This window comes from Pseudophryne corroboree, chromosome 6 (genome assembly GCF_028390025.1).
Source record: "Pseudophryne corroboree isolate aPseCor3 chromosome 6, aPseCor3.hap2, whole genome shotgun sequence".
Classification (NCBI taxonomy): Eukaryota; Metazoa; Chordata; class Amphibia; order Anura; family Myobatrachidae; genus Pseudophryne; species Pseudophryne corroboree.
This window is the reverse complement of record NC_086449.1, coordinates 473,052,787-473,071,421: the sequence shown is the minus strand read 5'-3', so window position 1 is coordinate 473,071,421 and position 18,635 is coordinate 473,052,787. Positions and strand designations below refer to the sequence as shown.

The 18,635-nt window shown below is 45.0% G+C and overlaps 1 protein-coding gene across 1 annotated transcript in view; it reads left to right on the top strand.

The window, feature by feature from the left end:
* The window catches only part of CFTR (CF transmembrane conductance regulator), a 256,140-nt gene that overhangs the window by 180,416 nt on the left and 57,089 nt on the right, over positions 1-18,635 (top strand). Inside the window, exons 17-21 of the mRNA XM_063927222.1 lie at positions 1,757-2,007; positions 6,748-6,827; positions 9,250-9,400; positions 14,370-14,597; positions 16,801-16,901. Of these exons, the coding sequence (XP_063783292.1) occupies positions 1,757-2,007; positions 6,748-6,827; positions 9,250-9,400; positions 14,370-14,597; positions 16,801-16,901 (811 nt within the window). The remainder of the gene's footprint in view (positions 1-1,756; positions 2,008-6,747; positions 6,828-9,249; positions 9,401-14,369; positions 14,598-16,800; positions 16,902-18,635) is intronic.

Here is an 18,635-nt window from a genome sequence, read left to right as displayed (position 1 = left end):
GTGGTGATCAGAGGGACTCTATGCTCATTGAAAGTACATGAAAGTAAAAACGTTCTAAGTCTCTGCTAGTGTAAAATGAAATGAATATGCTTTTGCAAATTTGTCAAACCTTATAGAGCAGTGGGCACCCAGTGTCACAGGGACCACGTGCCATCATCACATTGATCATATATGGCCCTCATTTTCCTCTCTGACTGTGTATTTTGTGTGCTCCCTCGCTATCTCTATTCCCATTTCTATGTTCTTGCGACAAATCAGCCTGATTAGTAGATAAAGGTGTCTATTCATGAAGCAGTAAATAGAGTAGAGAAATAGACCAGTGGAGAAGTTGCCCAGGGCAACCAATCAGCATCTCTCTTACATTTTATAGAATGTACTTGGTGAAGGCTTCCTTCAATGGGCAACTTCTCCACTGGTCCTTTCTCCACTCTTTTCACTGCTGCATGAATAAACCCCAAAGAAGACTTTATGCACACTGATACATCCCAAACTATCATAGCTACTAATCTAAGTACTATGCCGGTGTTTCTGGTGCTTCCACACTGTTGCATCACTAGGACTGCACAAAGTGACACCCACTCAGATGCTGTCACCAGGAACTAAAAGAAGCTAGTCCCTGAGGAGGAGACTGCTGCAGCTGCGCTCCTCAATGCTGGGTGTGAGGATGTCTTGCCACATGACATCATCATGCCCACCTCAAACTTAGTGCTCTGCACCAGCCATGAGGAAGCTGCAGCGATGGGAGAGTTGGGAGAGGAGCTGTCGGGCACGATCACCATCCAAACCATTTCTGCCTTGTCCTATAAAGGTGAGACACCAGGAATCATCCCTCCATACCTGGTCCCATCTCAGCCAGGGACCCCTATCCCTCAGGTTACACCGTATTCCTCTCTGTTGTGGGACTGAAAGTCCCTGTAGTATACATAGAACATGCATGAGCTTGTGGTTCCACAGTAGCAGCACATACTGCATGCTAACACATCAGCCAGCATCATGTCTGTCACCTGAAAGTGCTACCTACATAAGAGAGGGTCTCACAGCACCCCTAACCATGGGTCCCTTTTAATCCACCAGTGCGCAGGGTACCGGGGTCATCATTAGTTACCACACTGGGTGACCCCAACCCTAGCGATGCCTCTGCTTCCACAGTAACAAGGTTCCTTGTGCTGTCAAGCAGGTTTCTCCTCCTCCAGTGCCATCTTCCCAGTTATATTCTGGAAGATGGTACATGCGCACAAGAGAGTAAAGGCTTTGCTTTTGCTGCACAGCGCCATGTTCTTGAAGATTCCACTGTGAATATGGCATCATGGAGGAGGAGGGACCCACTTGCTTGCACAAGGTAAGTATACCTCTGTACCTAGGGGCCTATGTGTACCGCACACCCTGCACCCATTTTAAATATACTGCGCAAGTGACACATACTTCACCATACTTAATGCGCATGATACTCCGTGAAGCAGGTGTATTTATACTTCCACCCAACTCTGCATAGCTTGCAGTTGTGTCTAGGTGCTTTTTCTGAGCTTTGCCTACGTGGGAGTGCCAAGTGACAGCCTCTTCATAAGTGGAGGTGAGGCTGAAATGTGTACGACTCAGCATCGCTCATACTAGCGTATGCTTGGCTCTAGAGCATGCACGGATATGCTCCATAAACGGGCATACGCTCCGCAATGTATCAGCCTCTATATTTCCATATACATATTTATTGTATTACTAAATGTGTATCTGAATTCATTTCTCTTTTTCTTCTATTTAGAAATAATCCTGAAAATAATCGGACAACTAATGGGAATCAGTCCTCCAAAGCAGCAATAATTGTGACAACAACTAGTTCTTACTATGTATTTTATATTTATGTTGGCGTGGCTGACTCCCTGCTGGCAATGGGGATCTTCCGTGGTTTACCTCTTGTGCATGGTCTTATATCTGTTTCGAAGGTGTTACACCAGAAAATGCTACATGCAGTTCTTCATGCTCCGATGTCCGCTTTTAATTCTATGAGAGCTGGTATGTTTATAGGCTGCCGGAGTATGGGGATAAGAATCCTATATGCAGAACATTGCTTATGACTCTTTGGTTCTTTCTTTTTCTTTTCCTCTCTTGGGAAACAATCTGTTCTATGGCCTATGGAAACTGTGCTTTATCCTTTATTTGTTATTGGAAAGCCTTGTAATCATTCAGGTATTTATTACTTCCTATATTCTGCACTATTCATTAAATGAATGTGGATTTGTTTTGTTGTTTTTTCCCCCACTTGTTTCCGGCACGGACAGTAAGATATTGTTTATTTGCTACTGAATTGCTACAGTCTGTGAATGAGCAAATATTTTTATTATAGGGCAGTAATAAATTCATTAATATAACATATAAACCAAACCCTTTACATTAGTGAACTAGGTCTGAGTAAGTAATTTTTACGGGGATATCCTATTAGCCCCGATAAAACATCATGGGGTTTATTTACTAATATTCGTGTTTTTGCAGTTTTTAAGGGTATTTGAACTCGAATGGTATCGGTTGCATTTTACTGCAACTTTTTGAATCCTGATATGGTTATTCACTAAGCTGCCGAGTTTTGCACAATCGTTTTTTCCGATGTCGATGTGATTCGTAATATCAGGCAGTGTTTTACGGGAGTGATGAGTAAAACACTGCCTGACAAAACACAAGGAATCCCGGCCGGATCTGTGAGATCCGTGCAGGGCTTCATTGTGTACCTTAAAAAGTTGATTAAAGTCTTAAAAAATCTGAAAAAAATTTGCGTGGGGTCCCCCCTCCTAAGCACAACCAGCCTCGGGCTCTTTGAGCTGGTCCTGGTTGAAAAAATATGGGGGAAAAATGACAGGGGTTCCCCCATATTTAATCAACCAGCACCGGGCTCTGCGCCTGGTTCCAAAAATACGGGGGACAAAAAGCGTAGGGGTCCCCCGTATTTTTGAAACCAGCACCGGGCTCCACTAGCTGGGGAGATAATGCCACAGCCGGGGGACACTTTGATATCGGTCCCTGCGGCCGTGCCATTAAAACCCCAACTAGTCACCCCTGGCTGGGGTACCCTGGAGGAGTGGGGACCCCTTTAATCAAGGGGTTCCCCCCCTCCAGCCACCCAAGGGCCAGGGGTGAAGCCGAGGCTTCCCCCCCCCATCCAAGGGCGGCGGATGGGGGGCTGATAGCCTTGTGAGAAATTGTGAATATTGTTTTTAGTAGCAGTACTACAAGTCCCAGCAAGCCTCCCCCGCATGCTGGTACTTGGAGAACCACAGGTACCAGCATGCGGTGGAAAACCGGGCCCGCTGGTACCTGTAGTAGTACTACTACTAAAAAAATACCCCAATAAAAACAGGACACACACACACCGTGACAGTACAACTTTATTACATACATGCACACCAACATACACACATACTTACCTATGTTCCCACGAGGCTCGGTCCTCTTCTCCATGTAGAATCCTAGGGGTACCTGTGAAAAAAATTATACTCACATAATCCAGTGTACCTTCTGTTCTTTATATAATCCACGTACTTGGCAAAATAATAAAACGGAAACCCGACCACGCACTGAAAGGGGCCCCATGTTTACACATGGGACCCCTTTACCCGACTGCCAGGACCCCCCCTGACTCCTGTCAAAGAGGGTCCCTTCAGCCAATCAGGGAGCACCACGTCGTGGCACTCTCCTGATTGGCTGTGTGCTCCTGTAGTGTCTGTCAGGCAGCACACGGCACAAATACAATGTAGCGCCTATGTGCTCCATTGTAGCCAATGGTGGGAACTTTGCGGTCAGCGGTTGACCGAAAGTAACCTCACCGCTGACCAAAAAGTTCCCACCATTGGCTACAATGGAGCGCATAGGCGCTACATTGTATCTGTGCCGTGTGCTGCCTGACAGACACTACAGGAGCACACAGCCAATCAGGAGAGTGCCACGACATGGCGCTCCCTGATTGGCTGAAGGGACCCTCTTTGACAGGAGTCAGGGGGGGTCCTGGCAGTCGGGTAAAGGGGTCCCATGTGTAAACATGGGGCCCCTTTCAGTGCGTGGTCGGGTTTCCATTTTATTATTTTCAATACAAACAAGTATTATTCCACTCTAGCGCTTCACTAGGTTTACATGTATAGGGATATCTTCATATCCTTAGAACCTATATGTATCTTACATCCAATTTATAAGAGGATGTAATTCACAGAAAAAAGAAAAAAGAACAATATAGTGCAGAGACCTTTTTTAGAATTAATATGTCTGAAAAGACAAATGTACACTCACAAGGAAACTTGTAAAAATGAGCTCATCATAATTTCTCTCTCTTATGTCGATTTCCAGAGAAGGATTAATCTTCTTTCTCCATAATTCCAACCTAAATAAGGTGTGTATGTGTCTACCACAATGGTAAAACACAATAGCTCACACACATGAAACAAAAAGAGGCTTATAGTGCTGATATGTGCGCTGCATCTTGGTCCTGAACACCACCGCTGTCCCTGGAATAGGTGAGCTACACGGTTCCCGGGACCGTAGCCTACCAGCAGTCTATTGTGACCTCTGCGCTCCGGTGAGGACTACTTTGGCATCTGTGGGAAGTGATATAGAGATTCTATATGCTTTTATCTTTTTATGTGATGTAAGTGCGAACTTGTCAAAATACAAACCTGTACACCTTTTTAAGGACGTCTGCACTATAAGCCTCTTTTTGTTTCATGTGTGTGAGCTATTGTGTTTTACCATTGTGGTAGACACATACACACCTTATTTAGGTTGGAATTATGGAGAAAGAAGATTAATCCTTCTCTGGAAATCGACATAAGAGAGAGAAATTATGATGAGCTCATTTTTACAAGTTTCCTTGTGAGTGTACATTTGTCTTTTCAGACATATTAATTCTAAAAAAGGTCTCTGCACTATATTGTTCTTTTTTCTTTTTTCTGTGAATTACATCCTCTTATAAATTGGATGTAAGATACATATAGGTTCTAAGGATATGAAAATATCCCTATACATGTAAACCTAGTGAAGCGCCAGAGTGGAATACTACTTGTTTGTATTGAAATTGTCTTGGAAGCAGGTGAAACTTCTTTTGTATTTTTCACTGGGCTGATTCACTTGGTTTGATTGCGCACTCTGTCTCCACCAAAGTTTTTGGTTTTACCATTTTATTATTTTGCCAAGTACGTGGATTATACAAAGAACAGAAGGTACACTGGATTATGTGAGTATAATTTTTTTCACAGGTACCCCTAGGATTCTACATGGAGAAGAGGACCGAGCCTCGTGGGAACATAGTTAAGTATGTATGTTGGTGTGCATGTATGTAATAAAGTTGTACTGTCACGGTGTGTGTGTGTCCTGTTTTTATTGGGGTATTTTTTTAGTAGTAGTACTACAGGTACCAGCGGGCCCGGTTTTCCACCGCATGCTGGTACTTGTGGTTCTCCAAGTACCAGCATGCGGGGGAGGCTTGCTGGGACTTGTAGTACTGCTACTAAAAACAATATTCACAATTTCTCACAAGGCTATCAGCCCCCCATCCGCCGCCCTTGGATGGGGGGGACAGCCTCGGGCTTCACCCCTGGCCCTTGGGTGGCTGGAGGGGGGACCCCTTGATTGAAGGGGTCCCCACTCCTCCAGGGTACCCCGGCCAGGGGTGACTAGTTGGGGTTTTAATGGCACGGCCGCAGGGACCGATATCAAAGTGTCCCCTGGCTGTGGCATTATCTCCCCAGCTAGTGGAGCCCGGTGCTGGTTTCAAAAATACGGGGGACCCCTACGCTTTTTGTCCCCTGTATTTTTGGAACCAGGACCAGGCGCAGAGCCTGGTGCTGGTTGATTAAATATGGGGGAACCCCTGTCATATTTTTCCCCATATTTTTTCAACCAGGACCGGCTCAAAGAGCCCGAGGCTGGTTGTGCTTAGGAGGGGGGACCTTACGCAATTTTTTTCAGATTTTTTAAGACTTTAATCAACTTTTTAAGGTACACAATGAAGCTCTGCATGGATCTCACAGATCCGGCCGGGATTCCTTGTGTTTTGTCAGGCAGTGTTTTACTCATCACTCTCGTAAAACACTGCCTGATATTACGAATCACATCGACATCGGAAAAAACGATTGTGCAAAACTCGGCAGCTTAGTGAATAACCGTATCAGGATTCAAAAAGTTGCAGTAAAATGCACCCGATACCATTCGAGTTCAAACACCCTTAAAAACGGCAAAAACACGAATATTAGTAAATAAACCCCAAGGTCAAAATACAGACAGGGTCAAAATACCGAAATACCAACATTTAATATGTCAACAGGTCAAAAAGTCAACACAAGTTTTTCTTTTTTTTTCTTTTTGGTGTGTATGTCGACATAGGTCAACATGGACACCGTTTAAATGTACCGCGTCCCCTCGCATGGCTCCCTATTCTCGCCATGCTTTGGGCACAGTGCCTCGCTGCGCTCGGCCCACTATTATGTTCCCCCTCTAGGTTAACTAGGATGTTAAGGTATGAACAAGTCGGTTTCAATGAAAAAATCTTCAAAAACTCATGTCGACTTTTTGACCTGTCAACATTTTAAAAGTCGATATTTTGACCATGTCGGGATTTTGACCTTGTCGGTCAATGGTTGTCGGGATTTTGACCGTCAGGATTTGATTGTAGGTAAATTGACCGCATCCCGTAAACACTTGCTTCCATGTTTTATAAGGATTGCTATACAAAAACTAAGCAGTGCCTTTAATCAGGATGTCTTCGATAAATTACAGGGCGGATCCTTAACAGATTTTCAAAGGACACAGCTATATTAGATGATCTACTTCCTCTGACAATATTTGACTTTATACAGGTGAGTGACGTACTGTAGGGTAAGTTTACAAGCAGCAGCTACTGATCTCAGAGCTGCAGTAAGGCCATATGGGCATGGGGCTAAAAATGAACAAGAGCCTATTGTGAGAAGCGGACAAGCTGTGATCAGTACTGTGTGGCCAGTGTAATGTGGGTGTGTACAGGCTCTACACTATTAGTTCTAATATGTAAAAGAAGAAAAATTGCATCATATTGTTATGTGTATGATTTATGATGGAATATGTGGTGAGCTGGGTGGCTGGTCATCATCTTGCTACCATGTGGGGCCGGCAGAGGGTGGAATTTTGTCCTGCTGTGGCCCAGAGACTAAAGGCCCATACACATTAGACGATGTCGCTCTGTGAGCGACATCGTCTAATGTTTCCCCCTCCAGGGCCGGCCGGCCGGCAGGCCGACTCTACACACTGAGCGATATGACTGCTCATATCACTCAGTGACGTCACGCCCCCGCCAGCCCTGCATGAAGGTCGTGGACGACAGTCCACATCCTTCATGCATACCCTACCGACAGCGACGATCATTGCCGACCCGCTGGGCCGCGCATCGGTCGTCGCTGGCGGCATACACACTTGACGATAAAATGAGCGACGTCGCTCAAGGAGGGGAAAAATGAGCGACGTCGCTCATTTTATCGTTAAGTGTGTACGGACCTTTACTTAATGTCTCAGTCATTGTGATTAAGGGGGACATGTACTAAGCAGTGATAAAAGGGGAGAAGTTGCCCATGGCAACCAATCAGCTGCTCTGTATACTTTTATAGTATTTAAATTATAAATGCTGATTGGTTACCATGGGCAACTTCTCCACTGGCTCACTTCTCCACTTTTATCACTGCTTAGTACATCTCTCCCTAAACCACCTGTGCTATAGGATGGATATGCTTACATTTTTTGGGGGAAGATGTATTAAGCCTGGAGAAGTGATAAAGCAGTGATAAGTGCAAGATGATAACGCACCAGCCAATCAGCTCCTAACTGTCATTTTTCAAATCCATAATGATTGGCTAGTGCGTTATTACCTTGTGCTTATCACTGGTTTATCACTTCTCCAGGTTAATACATCTGCCCCTTTGACTGTTATGGGACTTGAGCACTGGAGTTGGTAACTTCTGACATAGAGCTACAGCGAGAAGGCAGAATGTGAATGGTTATATCTGGAGTGTGCATTTCACTGTTTTGTAAGAACACTTTCTTCAACCATGTATCCGAAAAAGGTCATATGCCTCCAAGATATTCTGTGTTGTACCCGAGGAGACCAGCATAGCCTTCACAGGCAGATACACAGTTCTAGCTGCTATAAAATAAAATAAAATTTAGTCTTCCAAAATAGCTTTTAAAGCAACATTACCATAGTTACAACGTCTGTTAGTGTCTCTTGTATACATGTGTTTTCATTCCATAGAGTGTGGACATTGGGGGTCATTCCGAGTTGATCACTCGCTAGCAGTTTTTTTTAGCAGCCATGCAAACGCTATGCCGCCGCCCACTGGGACTGTATTTTAGCTTAGCAGAAGTGTGAATGTTTTTATCGCAGAGCGCCTGCAAAAAATGTTTGTGTAGTTTCAGAGTAGCTCAAAACCTACTCAGCGCTTGCGATCACTTCAGACTATTCAGTTCCGGATTTGACATCACACACCCGCCCAGCGTTCGCTCAGCCACGCCTGCGTTTTCCCTGGCACTCCCTGAAAACAGTTAGTTGCCACCCAGAAACGCCCACTTCATGTCAATCACTCTGCGGCAAGCAGTGCGACTGAAATGCATCGCTAGACCCTGTGCAAAACTGCATCGTTCGTTGTGCCCGTACGTCACGCGTGCGCATTGCGCCGCATACGCATGTGCAGATCTGCCGGTTTTTAGCCTGATCGCTGCGCTGCGAACAAATACAGCTAGCGATCAACTCGGAATGACCACCATTGAGCAGGAATACAGGTTCCACAGATGTGTAACTGTTGTGGGATTGCTGCTGCTGCCAAGGATCTGCGTGCATTTGCAAATACCACCAGAGGCACCTTTTGTAAAAAGATGTGTGATGCATCCGAAGGTGCAGCATCGTATCACCATTGCGCACGTCGGCCAGCTCGCTGGAAATCTTTCTCAGACTGCCCGCCAATCCTTCTTATTGAGGAATGCAACATGTCTCCACCCCCAAAAGCATGCAGCATACGTCAATCATTCTGTGGCATCCAGGGCATGTGGCCGGGGTTACAGTAGCATCACAGCGCAAGCGCACTGCGGCCTGGAGCATTCGCAGTCCAAAAACCTTTGGTCCTTTGTGACCAAATTTGAACTGCGTGCAACCGTGAATCAGGCCATGTGACACCATTAGAAACCCTGATCTGTAATATCGTATTCAATTTATGAATAATGTCTTATCATGTAACATTCTATCACTTCTCTTTCCAGTTGATCCTCATTGTGATTGGGTCAATAACAGTGGTTTCCATATTGGAGCCTTACATATTCTTGGCCACAGTGCCTGTGATCATTGCTTTCATCTTACTGAGGTCCTACTTTCTGCACACCTCCCAGCAACTAAAACAGTTAGAATCTGAAGGTAAGGACAACAGAGACACATTATCCGAAATGCAAATATAACTTTCCCACTGTCATAATATTATCCAATGCTCTTCCAGCACTCATTTGTTCTTCCATATACAGTATCTAATACACATATTGATTTAGCGTGATGGCATGGAATGCAGGGAGGAGGATGGTTTAATGCTGATGTCAACAGATGAAGATTGACAGAACAATTGTTCGTAGACGTCCACACCCAAAATTCTTCTGTGTTCACAGACTATACGTCTCAGGTGTGAAATGTGCCAGCTGAGACTGGGCAGGTGGCTAAGAGGCCAGAGCACTGTCTCTATGGAACTATAGTAATAAAAGAAACATTATTGTAAAGAAATCCATTACTTGTAAAATGCGCTATTTTATATTAAGAAGCATGAATCTCAAAATTATGGTAGTGGCGAAGGGGTCAATTTAATTGTGGGTAATGTCCGTAAACTAGTGCGTGCATATTCCTCACATACGGTAGCCCCATCATTACAATTTTAATATGTACCCCTATGGGGCGGCGAACAATAATACATGACTTGGGGGTGAAATTGCGGCAATGTTGGGGGTGATTTTGTGTACAATTTATGGCATTCCAACGCTGTTGCAACACTAAGTGAATTGACCTCTGTGTATTCAATAGGTAAAAAAACACTTTGATACATTTATGACACAATTACTTGTATGAAATTAAATGGAAGACAATATTCTCTAGATCAGCTGAAAGCATTCTGTTACAGAGTTAGGTATGTGTGACTGGCGGTCAAGAAACCTCCGGTCACCATACTGACGCCGGGATCCCGGCATTACATATGCAATCCCTTAGTAATACAAACAACCAAACTTCTAAAAGTTTAAATTTTTTTTATACATTTTTGCAGTCCCATTTCTTCTAATCTATCCTAATCTAGAAGACACGGGGGCTGATTCTGGGCTATAGTGGCTGTACTGTAGTTACTCGCAGCCGCAGAATCCACATTTTGGAGGACATGTACTATGAGGTGATAAGAGCGGAGAAGTGAGCCAGTGGAGAAGTTGCCCCATCAACCAATCAGCAGCTCTGTATAATTTTATAGTATGCAAATTATAGAGGTTACATCAGTGCTGAATGGTTGCCATGGGCAATTTCTCCACTGGTTCACATCTCCGCTCTTATCACTGCTTAGTAAATGTCCCCCTTACTTCCTTATACTAATGTAAGCATACATAGGGCTATTTAGGGATTAATGCGCCTGCAGGTGGCTTCCCTTGCTGCAGTAACCATCATTATTAGTATCATGCACCAGCCCCATGCAAGGTGTAAGAAATCCCCCTGAAACAGGCTTCCCTACCCCTTACGAACAATTCAGAATCGCTTGGGGCTTTTGATGCATGCCTACAACTTTCTCATAAAACTCCCACGACACTCCCACAATACAGGGGGTGCTTCTGTGATCTTACATTGTTGCCACTCCAAAATGCCTAATTTTACAGAAAGACAGATTTTTATTATTATTATTATTATTATTATTATTATTATTATTATTATTATTATTATCCTTTATTTATATGGAGCCACAAGGGTTCTGTAACACCCAGTTACAGAGTACATAAACAAATAATCAAATCAGGAAAACAGTGACTTAAGGCCCGTACACACTGGTCGATGTATCGGCCGTTCTCTTGAACGGCCGATACATCGCGGGACCGTCGGCCAGTGTGTACGGGCGATACGTCTGTGAACTCCGTCGTTCACAGACGTATCGCGTCGGCCGTGCAGCACAGCCAACGGCCAATATATCTAACGATATATTGGCGCGTCGCTGTGTGTGTACGGGGCGGTCGTCCGACCGCCCGTACACATGCTGCGGCGGCCGGCGGTGATTGACAGGTGAACTGGGCGGGCGGGCGGGCACTCGCGCCCGCCCAGTTCATGACGTCAGTCCCCCGACGGATTGGGCAGTGTGTATGCACAGCACACTGCCCGATCCGTACATAGATATATCTGCAGATCAATTGATCTGCAGATATATCTAATAGTGTGTACCCACCTTTACAGTTGATGACAGTATAGGACAAGTACAGGGTAAATAAACATAGCTACATCAGCAGATGACACTTGAATAAGTATCAGGTGGCAGAAGACTGATGGGTTGGATGCAATTGAAGATTATTAAGGTAAAAAAAAGGATAAGCACATGAGGGAAGAGGGCCCTGCTTGTGAGAGCTTACATTCTAAAGATCTGATTGAGATCCCTACAACTCAGAACAGAATGGACTTTTGCATCTGCTTATGCACTGTATGCAAATACTTGCCATGTACACCCATGCACAGAGATCCGTGCGATTCAGCTCCACAATGGGAATATGTAATGAGAAATTATTAGTCAAAATCACAGATTTGTGGCAAGTTTTTACTGTGTGATTAAAGCCATACTTGCCTACTCTCCCGGAAGCTACGGGAGGCTCACGTTTTTTTGGGTAGCACCCCACATCCCCAGAAGAGTAGGCAGGTCTCCCGCATCCTGCTCGCACCCTAGTGATGTGGGCAGGATGGAGAGATAATCTTCCATATTCGCGCATCCTTGGGGTGGGGAAGGGGTTAAAATTATGCAAATTGTGTTATTTTAGCCCCGCCCCCTCCTCGTGGGCACGCAAAATGCGCCTTTTCCCTATTTGGGGCGGGGCTTGACGATGTCACAGCTGGTCCCGCCCCCAAGGTCTCCTGCAGCGTTTCCTCTCCGGGCTTCTCCCGGATAGGAGAAATGTAAAGTAGGTAAGCGTGATTAAAGCACACATTAAAAAGTTGTGATGATTGTAGTTCACTATGTTTATTGTTTATTTACGCAATTGAAAAGATTTATACTAAAAAAAAACCTAACTCAGTAAGTACAGAGTAAAGTTATAATACGTGGAATTGTCTAACCCATTAACCATCGTATCAATAAACAAATACAGTATGTATTAAAAATAGATAAAATATTTCTCATTGAAATCAGAAAAAAGATCAACACATATCATGGGCTGTAAACTATATGGGAAAAAAGTAGAGATAAATGTGCAGAACCCAAGCACAATTCAGTAAGCAGCCTGGGGCTCTAAAACTCAGGGTGACTCTGACTCCCCCACAGTGGTGATGTTGAACTAAGGGTGGTATGGAGCCCTTGGCGCTAACAATGGATATACAGTAGGATAGGGAAATAGAGTAAGCCAAAAGTAAATATATTTCTCCATGTAGATATTTATTCTTATGAGTAAGTTTTGTCACATGAAAAACAAAACAAATAACCAATATAGTGTAACTCTGTGAGAATATATAAGCAAATATAAGATGTGATTACATAATGAAATTAAGAATTCCTAAAAGCCACAACAGTATGCTTATCAAGCTCTTGAATGGAGCAATAAATATGTGAAAAACAATACATTATGACAGGTGAAAGTGTGTATACATAAGCCCCATACCAGAAAGAAGAGTTCAGCGTTGATTTGCATGCACCGAAAGCATGTCAGGATCATGCTATACGTGTCTGACTGACAGGCTCCTCATCTGGATGCAGAGGGTAGCTTGTAACTAGGGTGGCCAATCTCGGGATCAGGATCGGCGGAATCCTGGGATTTAGGCCTAAAAATGGCCGGAATTCAATAACGGGATTGGAGCTTCCAATCCCGGGTATTTCGGGATTTGAAAGCCTCCTTGTTTTTTCAATGCCAGGCAGCTTTGAGCATCCTCAGAAGGCTCAAACGCTGCCCATCTCCCTTCTCCTAGCTCCCCCTGCCCCCGACGTGATGTGAAGTCAGAGGTCACGCTGCGCAGTCTGACACCTGCCGCCCGCGCTGTCCGGAACGCACCTCGCCGCCCACAGCCTGCAGCAAATGAACCCGGCCGCACTCTGAGGATGGTGAGTAGTTCTGTGGGCTAGGCTGGGAGTAGTAATTTCAAAAAAGCTTAACTGAAGAAGATGAATTCATCAGGTGTCATCCAACGCGTTTCGTCCGGTCAGACTTCATCGAGGGGTCACCCCTTGATGAGGTCTGACTGGACAAAATGCGTTGGGTGACACCTGATGAATTCATCTTCTTCAGTTAAGCTTTTTTGAAATTACTATTTTTTAAATTACTATTCCTTATCCAGCACAGGCACACTTTACATATGATGGCCAAACTCTCTTTTTAGCAATTTTAGCCCTTTATTTAACCTCCTCATATATATCTATTTCCCTAATATGTTATCTCTGGCATTTTATCAATTGGCTTAATTGTAGTGTTATCATTGTAATAAAATTGTATATCTTTTTTTATTTATGAGTATGCAGTCTACTTATACACATGTCGCCAGTGGTCGCTTAGAACTATCTTATCTATCTATCTATCTATCTATCTATCTATCTATCTATCTATCTATTTATTTATTATTATTTTTCCGCAGGGGGAGAGGGAGAGGCTGCCTATTTTGTCAGTCCCTTGCCCCACAATACTGTACCTGTCCTGCATGTTGCAGGTGGCAGACTGGGAATTATGCTTGTTTGGTTTCAGTGAGGAACTAGGGTATTTATTAAAGTATGATGTTAGAAAATAACTAAGTGGCCCATCTTTCTGCACATCTTGATCCCTATTTCACTTTAGACGTTCATACAGAATCCGTATTTGTCCCATGCATATTTGGATTATATTACTGTATTTGCAGTGATAATCCCACTATATCACCTAGAAGGCTACTCCCTTTGCTTTATCTCCCTGCTCTCTGAAAATGGTAAAATGGGACGAGTACAGAATGTAAATAAAGCGTTCATTAATGTGTTGTAGTCTGTAGTACATATTGTAGCATTATGTCCTACAGTACTGAAATGTATAAAAGTATTCTTCATTTACATATGAACAACTAGGAGGTTATTTTGTTTTTAATTTTATTTTTTAGTATTATTTATCATGTAATCCTGGATAGATTTCCTGTAATTGTAAATAGATTTCTCTTCTTCTCACAGCCCGCAGCCCGATTTTTACTCACCTGATAACCAGTTTAAGGGGTTTGTGGACACTAAGAGCCTTTGGAAGGCAGCCATACTTTGAAACCCTTTTTCACAAGGCACTAAATGTGCATACTGCAAATTGGTTCCTCTACTTGTCCACGCTGAGATGGTTCCAAATGACTATCGAAATGATCTTTGTCATCTTCTTCTGTGCTGTCGCATTTATCTCTATTGCAACATCAGGTACAGTACACCTGGATTTATCTATCTATCTATCTATCTATCTATCTATCTATCTATCTATCTATCTATCTATCTATCTATCTATCTATCTATCTGTCTGTCTATTTATCTGTCTGTCTGTCTATCTACAGTATCTATCTATCTATCTATCTATCTATCTATCTATCTATCTGTCTGTCTGTCTGTCTGTCTGTCTGTCTGTCTGTCTGTCTGTCTGTCTGTCTGGTTGTCTATGCATCACACATAGAGTACGTACACAGATGCTGTTGGGATGGGGAAAGATGGTATCAGAAATGGGCAGGAAGTGATGGGCGTTCCTGGGAAGTGACTGAGAGGTAGCTACAGGGCCGGTGCAAGGTTTCTCAGCACCCTAGGCAAAACTTATGCTTCTGCCCCTTCCCCCTACCCACCCTTCAGATGAAAGGCATGCTGCTCTCACCCCCTCCGCCCTACTCTGTTAAATGTCTGCTGTTCTATCCCCCCCAAAATCTGTGTGCATGCTGCTGCTCATCCCCCCAGACTGTGTGCATGCCTGCTCCTTATCTCCTCCCCCCCCCCCCCCCCCCCCTCACCACACTGCTGCTCTCGCCCTCTTTCCTTATCAATGCAGAGAATGCACTGTGCAGCCACCTTACCTGCAGGCTGCAGTGCAGAGTTGGAACTGAGTAGTCTGTGAAAGAGCCTGGAATGAAGAGCTGTGCTGCATGTCACCCCCAGCCAGGACTTCAGGAGCTGCCAAAGTTACTGCCGGTGCCGGGTGGAGGTGGAGCTGGAAGCTGCAATACGGGAGCTTAGCAGTCACGGCTACTGTAAGATATGCATTCAGGGGGATTGCAGTGGCTGTGAAAGGTAGGACTATGCTACCTTTTTTAGGCAGCTGTAGCAGGCCGCCCCCTCAGGTCCTGGCGCCCCTAGGCAGCTGCCTAAAGCTGCCTAGTGGAAGCTCCGGCCCTGGGTAGCTAGAAGTAAATGCAAAAATAGTCTCAATAGTCATCAGTCTCACGGGCGAGTTATGGACATGTCAATTAAAGTAGCTGCTGACTTAACTTTCTTATAGTGTACTAGACACTTAGGATTATTGCTTTGCCCAAAGCCTGAGTTGCGCTAAATTGGGCTATTTGGCACGAAATGAAGATAGGTATATGTGGAGCCATCTGTAGGGGTGGTATTCATGTGACCGGTGGTCTGCTGACCGACAGTCACATGACCTCCTCCACCATCCCGCCGGCTCAGTATCCCGATGGTCGGCATGCCGACCAACAGGGACTATTTCCACTCGTGCGTGTCCACGACACCCATAGAGTGGGAATAGAACCCGTGGCGACCGCAGGTCGCCACCGAGCCCGCAAGGGGCTTGCGGCACTCGCCCCTCCCCACCGGGATCCCGGTGTCGGTATGCTGACCGGCGGTCAGGAGACCGCCGGTCAGCCATACTACACCCCATCTGTAGCTAGACTGCTCCTGAGATTTTAAACGTGAAATTTTGAAAACAGTGTTCATCTCCAAGGAAAGAGTTCTTATAACAATACAACATAAGTGGCATTTATCATTTATCACGCCATGAAGTGGTTCTTTTATTTATATATAACCCCTAAACCGTGCATAATTATAAAACATATAGGCAGGACACAGTTACCTTAGGACAGCTCAATGCAAAAGAGAAAGTCACTGCAATAGGCTCTGGCATTGTGCCGGAGTTTACTGCGCATGCGCAGGGCTCTGGAAACATGGCGCCCGCCATGATCCGGACACAAATTTCATACTACGCATGCACAGCAGACATTTTGGAAGTGTTTTTTTGCAGCGGTTGCAGCTCCCATCTCGGGACTCCAGAAAGGTAAGTATAAAACAATATGGAAGCAGTGTGTGTGGTGTGGGGCCCTCCTGCATCCATGATAGAAACGCCTATGCTCCCACAATATGACAGACACATTGCAGTTTGTTTCCATTCACTGTAAATAAGGAACTCTAAAATACAATACATTTTTTAAGATAAATTAGAAAAACATTTTTAGAAACATATTAAGAGCTTGGTCATGTGGCTTGTAGCCTTTCGCTTCTACGTCCACCATCATTCAAAATATCTAGTGGCCACCCACTGACCATGAGCTTAAAGTACACACATAAACTTGTATTGTCAATCCAGAAAATATGTGTGGACTTTTTAATTTAAATCTGTTGTAAATCTCCTTATATCACTCAGGTGCCGGTAAAGAAAAAGTTGGAATAGTGCTGACACTAGCCATGAATATCATGAATACTTTGCAGTGGGCTGTAAACTCGAGTATTGATGTCGATAGTTTGGTGAGTAAGAATGTTCCATTTTATACTCACAGTTAAGACTTTGGAACTTTTGATAGAATGAACTAGACATGGTTATTATGCATTTTGCCTACAAACGTAAGTATTGTTGTTAAGGGAATGGTATAGGTCGTCCCTCTTGGGTGCACTCACATCAGATGTCCAGTTACCAGAGTCCCTTGTGAGGATGATCCTTCAGTTTGACATGAAATGGCTGACAGACACAGAATGGATCTCTAAAGAAAGAACAAGACAAGGGATCAGGAAGGCCCCTACTTGATTCAGTGGAAACACTTTGCTTTAACATGTATTAATCCTCGTGGTAGAGTGAAAGATTAACATTGACACTTCTGGCCTCAGATCCCGAGTTTCATCTATGGGTACATGCACACTAGGTGGAAACTACACCCAGAAAGAAAGGGACAGAAAAGACACACACACACACACACACACACACACACACACACACACACACACACACACACACACACACACACACACACACACCCTCACCACAACTATCCTAGTCACCTTGACTTGTCTGCCCACAGAGCTCTGTGGGGAAAGAGTGAGACACACACCTGCAATTCTCTACCTCCTGCCTATAGTACAATACCCTCTTCTAACTCAACTAAATGGCACAGCCCTGACTGCAACAGAACTATTGTCAAAACAATGAAACAGTACTAACTAGAGTTGTAGTGCCCTACCTAGCAGGCCTATCTATGCCTCTCCCCAACAATTGGAGAAACACTTTACAGAACAGTACAGGCAATTTACTATACTCAATAAGAAACTTAACAATGCTGGCAATCAGAGGCGTAACTAAGGGGGAGTCGAGCAGGGCACTTGCCCTGGGCGCCTTGGCAGGCCCAGCAGAGGGGGGCACAGCTGGTGGCCAGGGCATCATGCCCACTCACCCCCGCTATTGGTCTCCCTTCCCCCCGGCCCGGGCCATCCCGCTGCTATGTGAGGGAGGAGAGCACAGCACCTCTCCTGCCACTCAATGTGCTGTGTCTGGTCTCCGTTTGGTTTGTTAACCAATTAGAGCTCGCAAACCGGCTACTGGCAGCCCAATCAGTAGCCTGGTCTTGCGAGCCTGCTAATTACCGCGCTTAACAACCCGCCGCGAGACCAGACCGGACTTCATGGAGCAGCTTGAGTGGCAGGAGAGGCTGCTGTCGCTCTCCTCCCCTCACATAGCAGAGGCAGCAGTGACTGAGCCGGTAAGCGGTTGAGGGGGGAGGAGGGGCTTGAGGCTATGTGTATCTTTCACTGTGTGGGGGCAATGTGTAGCTGTCACTGTGTGGGGCAATGTGTATCTCACTGTGTGGGGCAATGTGTATCTGACTGTCACTGTGTGGGGCAATGTGTATCTGTCACTGTGGGGCAATATGTATCTGGCACTGTGGGGCACTGTGTATCTGGCACTGTGGGGCAATGTGTTTCTGTAACTTTGTGGGGCAATATGTATCTGGCACTGTGGGGCAATGTGTATCTGGCACTGTGGGGTAATGTGTATCTGGCACTGTGGGGCAATGTGTATCTGGCACTGTGGGGCAATGTGTATCTGGCACTGTGGGGCAATGTGTATCTGGTACTGTGGGGCAATGTGTATCTGGCACCAGTGGCGTCAGAAGGGGGGTGCGGCCCGCACCCAGGTGTCACCCACGGAAGGGGTGACAACAAGTGCTGGCTCTTCTCCAGTGACAGGAGCCGAGTGCTGCAGTGTGATAA